This window comes from Malus domestica, chromosome 07 (assembly GCF_042453785.1).
Source record: "Malus domestica chromosome 07, GDT2T_hap1".
Lineage (NCBI taxonomy): Eukaryota > Viridiplantae > Streptophyta > Magnoliopsida > Rosales > Rosaceae > Malus > Malus domestica.
In genome coordinates, this window is record NC_091667.1 from 34,263,663 (window position 1) to 34,277,560 (window position 13,898).

The following is a 13,898-nucleotide window of genomic DNA, read 5'->3' on the forward strand; positions in this document are numbered from 1 at the left end:
GTCAATACTTAAGAGTGAAGTTTTGACAAAAAAAAAAAAAAAAACTTAAGAGTGAAGTAAGTACACATGTGTTGGCTAGGTAAATTGGCTTGGACCATGTCTCTGTGTGAGACTGTGAAGATTAAAGAGTTTTACATTAGATACGATTGGAATATATCAATCATTCTCTGGATAGAAAAAAATCATATGAATTTCACGAATCTTAGTCTAATTATACTTGTTTTTTTTCAGACGGAGAAAAATATTATAAGTTTGAATTTCCCTTATTCCATTGATAAAGAACAAACACAACATTGAAAACTATAAGAAAAAAGAATCCTAATTTTGGCTACATTGGTGGGACTGAACACATTCAAATGAGAGTGTGAATATCACTATTCTCAATAATCTCAAGACGTATTAAAAAAAAAATAAAAAAACCTAAAGTCCACTCTTAGTGGATGGGCTCGAAGCCCAATATTATATTGAACTGAATTCTCGCCCAGGGGGACCAACTTAGGGCTGTCAATCTCTCAATTCCCAAGGCCGTCCCTTCACTCTCTCCCTCGGCGCGTGAATAAACCCAACCGCCCTCTCATGTCGTAATCTCAAATTTTTTTATTTTTTATTTTTTATTTTTGTTTTATTAAATATTTTTCCCTTTTACTGCAGAGAGACAGAAGGCTTTCCCTTCCCTTCTTCCATCTCTCGCCTTTATATCTTCTCCTTACGGACTCCCTCACTTTATCTCTCCGTTCCCCTTCGGCTCGTCACTTTCTCGAATTTTCTCGGCGATTTTCCTTCCCGCCAAACACTCCGAATCTCCCTCCCGCCTGCTCCGATTCCCGCAGATCGCCCGACGTCCTCACCCTCCTCCAACTGATCTCTGCTCGCTCCACTGGTACGTAAAACGATTACACCCTCACTTCCTTCTCACACATATATATATCTATACATTTATACATATACTTATATATATATATATATATATATCACAAATCGATCACAGATCACGTGTTTCCAAACCGTACCAAGCTTCGCCGAATTCATGCTTTTTGTAGTCTTAATTTTTTTTTTCAATAGAATTATATTTCTGTTTGATAGCTGGTAAGAACTCTTCTGCATCTGTGCAATGAGAAGAGGAAACCAAGAGATTTCGAATTTTATATATATTTGTGTGTATGTATTTGTGGTGTATTTGGAATTGTTAATGGTGTAATTTCAACTTAGCTAAGTCTTACAGTCGTCTCTGGTTAACTTTGATTTTGCATGTTTATGATTTTGAGTTCCGGCATGCCGATTCTGTGAGATTTATTGAAGTTTCCTATCCTTTTTAACATTGGTTTCAATTTCCCTTCATATGTTCATTCACCTACTCTTGATTTTATTTCGATTTTTGTTGTATGATTATGTTTCTATAACGAGGTATATCGATAAATGTTTCGTTTGATTCGTAGGCAGAGGCACTTTTCGCTATGCAATATTTCTGGTGGATCTGTATTTCATAATACGTTTAGGATATTGAATTTTGTAGGTTTTCACTTTTTTTATTATTTCCTATCTTTTATGGTAGATTTTTCTTCAGATTTCATGCTATTCTTCGTTGTTTAATCTATGGATCTTTAGGTGGTTGTTTATGTGGTGAAATAATTAAGGTATTCGAATTTCTTTTGTTAGCTGGAAGTTCTAATTCTTTTTTGCGTTACTAAGTTCGGTACAAGAACACATGTAATATAATTGTGGCTTCTTTGATAATATGGTCAAGAATTATTCTGTTCTGTAAACAATGATGTCCATTGATGTTGTTACTTATGTTTCTTGATAACTGCACATTGTCGGACTTATTAGACACGTCAACTTGTTTTGAAATAAATCTATTTAGCTGTAATGTGGATGAAATAGGATGCTTTTGTGCCCTGAGCTTGTTTTCAATTGCTGCATCCACTTTAGATGCGGCATATTTGTGCCTCAACCCAGTTCAACTGAATGCCACTTAGTCATTAGATGTTTACCTTGTTTTTATTTGTCCTATATTTTGTACAGAGACACGCGGTGCTCTGGTGGATTTGAAGTTTGTGTGTGTATAGATGTCAATTGCTAAACCTACGACCTCAAACTCTCTGTTTGCTATGAAATCAAAGGAGGAAAATGATTCCCTTGACACTATCATCAAACAAGCTGCAAAAGAGCCATCTATTTCTTTCTCAAGGGCTGGGGATAGCCCAGTCCCGTGGATTCAGCTACTTCATGCCTTAGACCAACAAGGTACTAGAAACTATTTCGTATAATCACAACTTTATTTGATTATAGAAGTAGTGCACCATTAGATTGAGATTTGTGCCATACCTAATGGGGAGTATCCTGCATTCGGTTTGCCTTTCTCAATCCACTGCTAAGGCCAATGGCTGTTTTAATATACATATTATGCCATAAGAAGGTAATTTGTTTCTAAGTGTTTGATGATACACGTTACTCTGGCAGAACTTCCAGGTTGGCCCCTGCACTCTCCTATTAAAGTGCAGATGCAAAAGTGTGACAAGTGCCCTCGAGAGTTTTGCTCATCCATCAACTACAGAAGACACATACGTGTGCATCACCGATTGAAAAAGCTTGATAAGGTATCCCTTCTATTTTTAACTGTTGTAAATTTGTCTATATTGTTTTTCTGTGAGTTGCGATCTTTTGCCGCCCATTGTGTTCATAATGCTTATTTTGTTTACATCTTGTAGGATTCTTCTAAAAATAGGGAGCTTCTAGGTGAATTTTGGGATAAGGTATTTATTCTTTGAATACAGTAATGCTACCTTCTTCTTAGTGTATGTTCTCACCCTTCCATGATTTGGTCTTTGTCCAGCTCTCGCCAGAAGAGGCAACAGAAGCTATATCATTCAAGAATGTGACTTTAGAGGTATTTTCTGTTACTTGCCTTAGTTTTTATGTCATGCATCATAAGTTATAATCATGTTCCGTGGTATGGTATTAAGTGACATTTTTTTCCCTCGTGCTTAGATTCATCAAACATAAACTAGGGTAGGATAGTAAATGTGTTTTTGTCCTCACAGATCGTAGTTTTGAATTACCATGATTTTTTCTTCGCCCCTTCCTCCAGTTAATTTCTAGTGGGCTTCATTTGTTTCAAAGTCACTATATTATTTGTGCTGGTGTCATCTTTATTTAGCTTCTACATTTTATTTCTTAAATTGTTAATTAAGTGCAATCATGTGAAAGAAACAGTGTTTAAGGGAGAGTTCCTAATTTAATATATTTTCTAGGAAGTTCCAGGGTCTTCAATTATAAAGGCATTGACAACACTTATACGGAAACCAGGATTTTCTCCTTTCCCCCACATTTATTTGAAGGCCGGTTCAGCCCTTCTGGTAAGACATTATTCTTTTTCTTGTGTATGAGTATTTATTGTAATGAACTGCCACATTGCCTGTTATATGGATGTGATATTGTGATTCTTTTCCTTTTATCCAGGATATTTTTCAAGCTAGACCTTCCAGGTTTCCCATATCTTCCCAGGAGTTATTTTCTATCCTCGATGATGCAAGTGAAAAGACATTTCTGTCTGGGACAGCCATATCAATGCAAAGATATATTTTTGATGGGGAGGCTGGGAAAATTGGCCTTGAATCAAAAAACTTAGTTGCTTGTACAAGCTTCCTGGTGGAACAGAAATTGGTAACTTTCTTGCTTCCTTTCCATTTTTAAATATAGTTGATTTTACTATGTTTATTGCGTTTCAGCCTGTGGTGATTTTTTGCTCAGTTGAAAGCCTGGCATGCTGACAAGGATACGGAAGCTTTGAGGTTACAGAAGTTGCTAGTGGAGGAAGAAGAAGCTGCTCAAAGAAGGTACAAACAAGCATTTCTATTTGATTTTCGGCACAATTCTGTTTTTTAATTGTGTTGGTGGGAAGATTTTCAGTGCCTTTACCTTTTTCTTAAAAAAGTCACCTCTTTAAACTCGGCACTATATAGAGTATAGGCCAGCATGACTGATTAAGCTGTTCCCTATTGTTTTTTATCAGTTGCATAATCTGTTTGGTCTTATTTTCTGAATAACTGTAGGCAAACAGAGCTGTTGGAAAGGAAAAGGCAGAAGAAGCTTAGGCAGAAAGAACTGAAGGAAAAGGATCAGAGACATGGGGAGAAGGTCGATGTTACGGAGAACATTGATGAAACTCTGGAGGCTGTGCCACTCGTAGAAACATCTAGTCCTTCAGCAACATTTGATTCTGACACGGCCAGTTCGGATATGCTGGATCATGCCTGCTTATCTCTTGAATCATTCCAACTCTCAAACATGGATGTAAGTGCGGATCCCGAATCTCAGACTGGAGTTAACTTTGGACATGTTGATTCGGTGAGTGGACCAAATGTTGAACGGCCGGTGGTGCAAGGAAATGGTAGTCGGCGTGCAGTTGCTCAATGGCAGTTGTCTCCAAAATCGCAGCGGGGTGTGCCCAATGGATTTCATGGAGGTCATAGTTCTCAAACATTGAAGCATTCATCCACAAAACACCATGGTAACCACAGGGATGCAAGGGCTGCTTCCAGTGGCAATAGAGTATGGAGTCGAAAGCCTAAACCAGAATATGATGGGAGGAGTTTGAAAGCTGGAGAACAGAAAGAAGCATCTGAACCAGATCAAATCAAGAACCGTGAGGTTTTGATTGGTTCTATACCAGTCAATCTTGGAAATTGTTGCCAGGAAAGTAATAATCAGGCTGGTGTTCACGATGATTGTCTTTCAGAGAAGGGTCAAATGCCAAAGGACAATTCTCAGGATAAAACCAATAAACCTGATCTGGTACAGAGTGGCACAAACCGGTCAACAGTGAAGCTTTGGAGGCCAGTGAGCCGGAATGGAACAAAAGGTCCTATGCCAATTCAGAACGGCAGCAAAGAATCTGACATAAATGTGGTAGCTGAAAAGGGCAACAGCCAAAACCCTTACAGTGAAAATTGTGAAGGATCGTGTGTTGTGGATGGCCATAATGTTGGAAACGGGAATGACTCAACTCACCCCGATGAAACTGGAAGGCTGGGCTTCTCTAGCCATGCGGCAAAAGATTTTCTTGCACAGAGTGAGTTCAGCTCCATTATTATATCTTGTTCTATTTTATCTTTTGTACAAGCAGCTCCCCATGGAAGTTAATTAAAAATACAATACAATAAATACACGTCTTGTTTGTGCAGGATGGAAGGATGCTATTGCCGCAGATCATGTGGAATTGGTTCTATTCCAAGACTCTGAACCTCCCAGATGCCCGGAAAATCAAAATGACCGAGAAGTAGCAGCGACTCATCCATCGAGGTTTAAACGCAGCATTCTTGGCAATGCAGAAAACCGGCTTGTAAATGGAGAGGCATTTGATTTGCCAACTGCTGGAGCTGCTAAAGTCAGGCGCAGGACGAAGCATGATAAGGGTGTGAAGATCAAGTACATTCCGAAACCTAGTGCAGTTGCCTAGTAATCGAGGGTAAAGAGATGGTTTTTCTTTTCTTTTTTCGGGGTTATACAACGTGCACAGTTTAGCCAGTGATTATATTCGTAGCAGCAGAGGGGTCCAGTTTTTACCAGCGGTCTTCTGTCGGAAAATCGAAGAACAAGTTTTGGAAGATAAGTTTTTTTTTTTTTTTTTTTTTTTTACTTTTGTTATAGTTCCGTCCTTTTTTCTTTGTCATAGCAGATTGATTAGTGAGATTTTTCTTCCCTTTATAAAAAATTTGTGTAATAAATTTGGTTTTGTGGTTTGAGCCGTCCTTTCCTATTTTCGTTGTCATGCGTTTTTCGTACCGTCTCGATGGCGTCGTGGATGAGACCGACGGACCAAACGAGTCGGTTTCTGGACAGGCATTTTGTTTATGAAGGTGCATTTGTGATGTCATTTCGGGTCACAGCATTTGAAGTTGAAATTGAGAAAGGTGTATTATACAAGAATTTTGATCAAATTGGAATATATTTTCGCTTATGTTTTTTTTATTTTTATCAAATTCGATTGTGTAGACTTCCCAATCGAATGTATTCCTCTATTAATGGGCTAGCACATGAGTTATCTGTACTGACTATTTATTGCACGACTCGTTAACTCATATGAAACGAAACGAAAATTACAAGTTTCGGATTAATTTGTTCACTCATTGGATCGTTATCAGTCATTCATTAAGAATTTGTTAATGAGTTGTGTCGTTATCAGATTACATCAAACATGATGATTTGTTGCATCCACACGTTAAAATGATATGGTCCATTAACGAATCGCGTCACATGTTACAAATCTATTAAGATAACGGATTTGATATAACATGACTCATCAAAATGATACAATTCATTAACGAATCAGGTCGCTATCAAGTTACATGTTAAGAATTTGTTAAGATAATGAGTTTAACATAATATGATTCGTTAAGATAACGGATATAACAACTCTACGGTCTCTTCTTACACACATTTATATGTAACAAGTCCAATCTAAAAATTCGATAACAATCCAAGAAGCAAGCGGTTTGTCTACTTATCAGTTATTATTACACGTATACAAATCAAATCCCTACTCAACTGCCACGTGTCCATTTTCGTCTCAGCTTTCTATGCCCAAATCCACCATCCTCTCTCTCCCCTACTTAACTTCGATCGAGCTCTTAGTTTGCTTCCGGTAAATTCCACGTAACCAAGAGAAAACGGCTGATCCCACAGACCTCAACCACCCAGAAGAACGAGAACATGTATACAAGCAACAAAACGACGACGTCCCCGCAAGCTCCCTGAAGTACCTCAACCCCAAAAGGGGCCAAACCATGGAGACCGCCAGCAGGGCGAACCGCATCTCCTTTTGGCAGCTCAACGCCCTCATCGTCATGGTGGTCCTCGCCGCCAGAGGCTTGGTCAGCCCTCTAGACCTTGCCTTTCCCGCCTCAATCCGACTACCCTTCAAAAGACCCGCCGGTCTTCAACGCCGAGGGCATAATGGTCAAAACCGGCCGGGCTTTCGGCGCCGTGTTGGGCCTCGCCCTGCCGATAGCGTATATATTTCAAGGGTTTTTGGAAGGAGACCAAGAAGGCATCAAAGCGGCTGTCCCGCACGTGTTTTTACTCACTAGTCAAGCTTTTATGGACTGAGTGGCGTTTTCCGATAGGTTTTCGACGCCGATTAGGGTTTTGGCGCCGGTTTTCTTTAACGCAAAGAGGATTTTCACGCTTATGGATTGGGTTAGGAACGAATTCTCCAAAGTGTGTGTTGGTGGTGGTTGTGACGCAGCTGCAGAAAGAAGAGTGCTTCTTGGGAGAGGACTTGCTGTTGCTAACTTGGTGTTTTGGAGTTTAGATCTTTTTTGTTTTATGTTACCTATTTATCTTCCTAGAGCTTTCAAGAAATATTACTCATCTGCGAAAACAGATTGAGTAGACACTGTTAAAATAATTTTCGGATTTTAGCTTTCATTTTGCGTATTGTTTTCTTGTATATGTATTCTGTTGAATTTCACGTCGTTCGTACTAAAAGATATTTAATAGTTTTAATATTAGATCATCTCTAAAGGAAATCTCAAATTATAAGAGTCAAATTACAATTGATGGCTGATGTGACAATCTGAAGTCTTATGTCAAATTTTGTACTTCTTCAACCGAATTGTTAAATATTATTTTATTATTTAAATAGAGTTTTAAATGATTGTAATTATTAAAAAAAAATGTTGAAACAAAATTTTTATTGGTTGAAATGTTAGTAGAATAAGGAACACATTATTAAAATAAATTTGACATCAAATTACTAAGCCTTCAAATTCAGTCAGTAAATAACATTTCGGTTGGTGATACTTTTGGTATCAAATATGTACTATGGTATTCCTAGGATTTTGACATCTCATTTGGAGATGCTCTTATAACCCCTTTTTAACTAACATTGGGCTTTTTTGTGATAAATTTCCGTCAGATCTTTTATGATAAAATCTCACACCTGATAGATTATGCAGGTAGTAATTACAAACTTAAGAACAATATCGATATTATTAGAAGTGTAGAAGTGAACTTTGCCTCGTCTCTCTAATAATTGTACGTATTCCACCATCCATCTTAAACTCTTATATATATATATATATATATATATATATATATATATATATCTCATATATCCAAACCAACTATTTCGCTTCCATCTCCGACGAGAAAATGAAAATAATAAGGCAATTTGTTGAAGCAACAAGCACGCAATTTAAGCCTTCGACCGAGTTTGATCAACTTCCATTTATGGGATGATACATCATGTGTTATATTTAATTGAATAAAAAAAATTTGGTGTGATTACATGTAGTATTTCGGCACGTGTTTTGGACACATTTAGGGTGACACCCGAGGTCCCTCAAACTAAAAGTGCCATCTCATTTCCGAGCTATGGTTTGAACTAAAATCATTTATTCATCAAATCATATGCTTTTAACAGAAAGAAAGGAGAAAAAAAGAGTACATGCACTTCTTGATTAGATGAAAACTTTACGGATCAAATTCTACAAAGATATATAAAGCTGTGATAAGAATCCTGGGGAAATCATCTCATAGCATGAAAAGTGCATAGAACCTCAAGAATTTTTCTTAATATTCGATATGACGAGGGATTTGACACGAAAATAAACAACTTTCACTTTTTTTAAACTAATTGATTTGATACGAAAATAAATAACTTTTACTTCTTAAATTAATTAATTCATTAAGATAAAATATTTGACACGAACACGACAAGTTGATTAAGGAGATGGATATTTGAATTGAATTTATTGTATGCGATACATTCAATATATTCAATGTAAATGTGCCTGTTCTAACCTGCGCCTTCCCAATAGATTTGGTTTATAGTGAATGAAGTGTAAGTTTGGTAGTTGAGAGACATGAGTATGTACTAAAACATAGTTAGGCAAGTTCGAATTAAGGCTAAGATGTTTGTTGGGTTGAACATATATGTGAAGCTAAAGTTGTTAGTATACCAATCTTGGGCAACTACCACTACATGCCTAGTAAGAAAAATTGAAAGTTTTGTTAACCAATGACGAGGAAGGTTTAGTATGTGTTCAACTCAATAGCTAATTCAAAAATGCTACTTTAATGGGCTCATCAGCACTTGATCCTAAGATGTGGATCATTCAAGGCAGATTAGCGTAACGTACTTCTTCTATTTAAACTGGGGTTTGAAACTAAACTTCTACTCAGGAAGATAGGAGGCTTAGGTGAGATGCACTGTAGATCCACATTCTATTCGCTCATGATGATCATTTTTTTCATATCAAATTTGTACCATCTCCAAACAAGTTTAATTATTAATAAGTCGAAGTCAAAAGACTAATAGAGATGACATATACATTGGCGGCCCTACTATATTACAGAGAGAGAGTACAAAAATGGTATGAAAAATATGATGAATGTAATGTCATTCATTTGAATTACTCTCGGAGTTTGGATATTAACTTAAGGGTAATGTTAGGGAGATTAAATTTGTAAACTAAATGATGTGTCACTAATATGAATGAGCACTTTTATCAACACTTAAGTAATAAATCAATCATCAACTTTTATGTCTTTTAGTTTTCAAAATTTTGTATATAAAGCATTACCCTTAACTTAAATAAAATATCACATATTAAAAAAATAAAGATTTAAATGCTGCGAGTTGACGTGTGTACACGCATGTGCTGATATTGTAGACTGTAAGATAAAACACTGGTTGTGCCCCCCAACCGAATGCCATGCGGTTGCGGTCTCCAAGTGACAAACTCCTCAATTTCGCATATAAACTAAGCTTAAAACTTAAAAGATAAGAACAATGGCTCAGAAAAAGAAATATAGACAACCATACAAGTTGCAAATAACCTTAAAAGAAAACGCTCACAACTTTCTTCTTCCTTGATCTTTCTTTTTTATCAAGGTAAAATCTAAGTCCTAAACGATAACCAAGAGCAACTTTTCTCACAGAGCAGCAAAAATGTCAGGTGGGGTTGGTCCAACTTACAACGACATCACTCTCTCAAGAGAGCAAGAACAAGAACAGCTACAACATGAACTCGTCAAACAAAGCAAAACCGATCCAACTTCCTCGAAACTCAAAAGATTCGGTGTCCTCCCCTTCTGGCAGATCATCAACGCCTCGCCATCATCATCGTCCTCTCCTCCAGCGGCATGGTCAGCCCCGGGGACATGGCTTTCGTTCTCTTCTCCTTCCTCTACATCTTCTTCCTCTCAAAGTTTGTGTTCCCCATCCCCCCTTCTTCTCAAGAGCCCCAATTCTTCAACCCCCGCAACAAGCTCCTTCGCCTCTACATTGTCCTCAGCGTCCTCATCGGCCTTGTCCTCCCCATAGCCTACATCTTCGAGGGCGTTCTCGAGAACGACCAGCTAGGGATCAAAGCAGCTACACCACCTGTTTTTCTCTTTGCGTGTCAACTTTTCATGGACGGAGTGGTTTTTGGTGACAGATTTTCCACTCCGATACGCATTTTCGTGCCGGTTTTGTACAACTCCAAGAGGATTTTTACCCTAGTGGATTGGCTTAGAAGTGAGTTCTCGAAACAAGATGAAGAAGTGTACGGTGGCTCTGCGAGGAGGCTGTACGTTGGGAGAGTGCTTGCAGTTGTTAACTTGGCGTTTTGGTCGTTTAATCTTTTCGGGTGCTTGTTGCCTGTTTATCTTCCTAAGGCTTTCAAGAAACATTACTCGGCTTACAGTGAAGTCAAAGATTGAAGACGTTTCAAGTGCCTTTGTATGAAGATATCATGAAGCTTTGTAAGATGTTAACTCATTAAATTTTCTAGTAGCTGGTTTCAGTACTTTCCTTCTTTTACAGTGCCGAAAACATATCATTTTTGCTTGGTTTTTTCTGAGAAGGGAAATGCTAATAAGGAGAATCTCACAAGGTGAAATTCTCCACAGACTCTTTATCATTTTACTACTTTACAGCACATTTTAACATTATAAATATTGTGCAAAAAATATAAGATGAGATAGGTAGTTCGTGAAGAGTTTGTGGGTCTCTTTTGCATTTCTCTTCATAAAAACTTCGATAATTTTAATTAAATTAGTATCCGGTCCCTAGTTTTTACTGTTCATTGACTAACACCTTATTAGTTCTTAAATTTTGATTCAAGTTCCTAGCATTAATGTGATAATGAATTTACATGTTTATTATATAATATTTTTAATATAAAAATTAGTAATTAATTTAAGGTTTAATACTCACACCTCTATTAAACTTCTAATTAATTTTCAATTCAAACATTTCCAAAATAATAAAAAATTAAATTAAATTAAGTTTGTACCTATTAGTTTTTTTTATATATAAAAAGATTCTCAATTTTTTAATCTTAAATGTACCCATTCATATAATTTTTCAATTTTTTTAATCTTAAATGTACCCTGTGAACGCGGAAAATTCCTGAAACGAAAGAGACAAGAACAACGCGCACAAACAAATATTAAGTGTTTGATGATTTTGGGGTTACAATCTCTCTCTATTTTGATCCTCTGATTCGATCTCCGTAAGGTGTGTATTTGTGGATTTGTGATTGATCCAAAGGGCCGTTGGGCTTGATCTAAGGATGAACGTTCTTCAAGGGCCGTGGACTTGATCTTGAAGGTGGATTTGAGCGGATCTTCAAAGGGGCTTTTGGGCTTGATCTTTGAAGAACAGTGACGAACGGATCTCCAAGGGCTTTTGGGCTTGATCTTGAAGAACAGTGATGAACGGATCTCCAAGGGTTTTTGGGCTTGATCTTGAAGAACAGTGATGAACGGATCTTCAAGGGCTTTTGGGCTTGATCTTGAAGGTGGATTTGAGCGGATCTTCAAAGGGGCTTTTGGGCTTGATTTTGAAGAACAGTGACGAACGGATCTCCAAGGGCTTTTGGGCTTGATCTTGAAGAACAGTGATGAACGGATCTCCAAGGGCTTTTGGGCTTGATCTTGAAGAACGGTTGGATGTGTGGATTTGTCGACGTTGTTGATCCAAAGGGCCGTTGAGGCTTGATCTTGGATGAACGGATGATGAACGATGGTGCTTTCTTCAAGGGCCGTCGGGGCTTGATCTTGAATTGGTGGATGGTTGATCCAAGGGCCGTCGGGGCTTGATCTTGGAAGAACGATGAACGAAGAACGAAGAACGAAGAACACTTTCTTCAAGGGCCGTCGGGGCTTGATCTTGAATTGGTGGATGATTGTTGATCCAAAGGGCCGTTGGGGCTTGATCTTGGAAGAACGATGAACGAAGAACACTTTCTTCAAGGGCCGTCGGGGCTTGATCTTGGAAGAACGATGAACGAAGAACGAAGAAGGCTTTCTTGATTCTTCGGGAACCTAGATGCTTGAGAGCTTCGGAGTTTCAGAGCTTCAGAGCTTCAAGATGTAATATGAATTGGTTTTCCTTAAATGAATGAAATGGGCTTGTATTTATAGAATTTTCCAATGCCTAATTTTGAATATAATATCCCAGATGAAATAAGTCGTTTCTGCCAGGTGTTGACACGTGTCCTATTTGATGACTTTTCCAACTCATTTCAATTTTCGTTGAGTCACGCGCTACGTGTAAAATTTATGTAATACATGAGCGTTGACACTTTGATTTATCGGTCAGCATTTATTTACGAAATTTCGATGTCTACAAATGCCCCCACTTCAAGGCACGTCGTATACATGTGCTTGTCACGTGTAGGAGGTGCGTTTTGAAGTCCCTTACTGTAGATGTCGATCCAAGGGCCGTCGAGGCTTGATCTTGAATTGGGCTGGAGATTTCTTCAAGGGCCGTTGAGGCTTGATCTTGAATTGGGCTTGAGATTTCTTCAAGGGCCATTGAGGCTTGTTCTTGGACTTCGTTTGAGATTTCTTCAAGAGCCGTTTGAGGCTTGTTCTTGAACTTTTGTTTGAAATTTCTTCAAGGGCCATTTGAGGCTTGTTCTTGAACTTTTGTTTGAAATTTCTTCAAGGGCCGTCGAAGCTTGATCTTGAAGGTTGAAATTGGACCACAAGGAGCTTCATGTGGTAGATGATCTTTGGTTTTGGTAGTGGGTGAATCGGCACATATTTTGTTGTGCTTGTTGACTTTCCACAGCTTTGATCTTGAACTGGGTTGGAGGATTTTATGGATTCCTCCAATTGTTGATTTTCCACAGCTTATTCTTGAACTAGGTTTTGATTCAAGGGTGGTAGACACTTGATCTTGAATCGGACTTGTGATTTCCTCAAGGGTCGTCGAGGCTTGATTCTTGAAGGCTGACTCGAACACACGGCAAGCAGGCACGAGGTGAAGGTGACGACTTGTTGCTTTGTTCAATCTTTCTAATTCACACCTGAGTAGTTTGGTCAACGGTATGATCTTCGAGATTGATGGGCTCCTCTTCCAATTGGTGACTTGGTCTTTAAGGATTTGATTCAAGGGTGGTGAATCGGCACGTGCAGCCCACAACGCCTAGTAAGTCGACCCAAGAATTTGAGGGTCAAAACGAGTTCACCGTCCTCAGGCAGATGCGGCATCTTCTCGAGTTCTTCATCTCAGACTCTTTCTGCTGAGTTGATTGTGCATGCTGCATTCTTCTCTGCTTGTTTCTTTAGGCAGATGTGGCAGCTTCTCGAGTTCCTCAGTTCGGACTCCTTCTGCTGAGTTGATCGTGCAGACCGCATTCTTCTCTGCTTGTTCCTTCTGCACCTTGTCTCCACATGCTGCAAGGTATCATTTTCACTTGCCTTATCTGTCCTCCAAGCAGATGTGGCAGCTTCTTTGAAAGTACAGCAGCAGTGGAAGGCGAGTACTCGAGAGCAGTGCTAGGTAGGCAATCAGGGAAGGGTTCCAAGCAGTCGGTTCCTTACTCGAGTTTGAGTGGAAGTTCCGGCATATTGTTTTCTTTATCCTTGTCTTTGTAGGTAGGAACAAGGACAAAGGA

At 38.5% G+C, this 13,898-nt stretch overlaps 2 protein-coding genes across 3 annotated transcripts; both read left to right on the plus strand.

Moving 5' to 3' along the window:
• Positions 1-659: 659 nt before the first annotated feature.
• On the plus strand, positions 660-5,959 carry LOC103439767 (uncharacterized). Of its 2 annotated transcripts, none has more exons than XM_008378375.4 (10): positions 660-880; positions 2,023-2,244; positions 2,461-2,597; positions 2,709-2,753; positions 2,834-2,887; positions 3,252-3,356; positions 3,460-3,663; positions 3,751-3,836; positions 4,053-5,071; positions 5,184-5,959. In XM_008378375.4, exons 2-10 carry the CDS (start codon positions 2,067-2,069, stop codon positions 5,456-5,458), a joined length of 2,103 nt encoding a protein of 700 aa, XP_008376597.1. In that variant the 5' UTR covers positions 660-880; positions 2,023-2,066; the 3' UTR covers positions 5,459-5,959. The 2 variants fall into 2 exon arrangements, with proteins under 2 accessions (XP_008376597.1, XP_070681096.1); XM_070824995.1 differs by having other exon boundaries at positions 678-880; positions 2,470-2,597.
• LOC103420837 (uncharacterized) lies at positions 5,792-10,710 on the plus strand. The gene is made up of 2 exons (XM_029104967.1): positions 5,792-5,912; positions 10,106-10,710. The coding sequence occupies exons 1-2, from the start codon at positions 5,792-5,794 to the stop codon at positions 10,708-10,710; spliced, it is 726 nt and encodes a 241-aa protein (XP_028960800.1).
• Positions 10,711-13,898: the final 3,188 nt, after the last annotated feature.

Bases quoted from the DNA above. Each gene is read 5' to 3' on its own strand.
- LOC103439767 (XM_008378375.4), top strand. From the start codon at position 2,067: ATGTCAATTGCTAAACCTACGACCTCAAACTCTCTGTTTGCTATGAAA. The intron at 2,754-2,833 runs GTATTTATTCTT...GTCTTTGTCCAG, and splicing joins TAGGTGAATTTTGGGATAAG to CTCTCGCCAGAAGAGGCAAC. The intron at 5,072-5,183 runs GTGAGTTCAGCT...TTGTTTGTGCAG, and splicing joins AAAAGATTTTCTTGCACAGA to GATGGAAGGATGCTATTGCC.
- LOC103420837 (XM_029104967.1), top strand. From the start codon at position 5,792: ATGGCGTCGTGGATGAGACCGACGGACCAAACGAGTCGGTTTCTGGAC. The intron at 5,913-10,105 runs GTGTATTATACA...CCCTTCTGGCAG, and splicing joins TGAAGTTGAAATTGAGAAAG to ATCATCAACGCCTCGCCATC.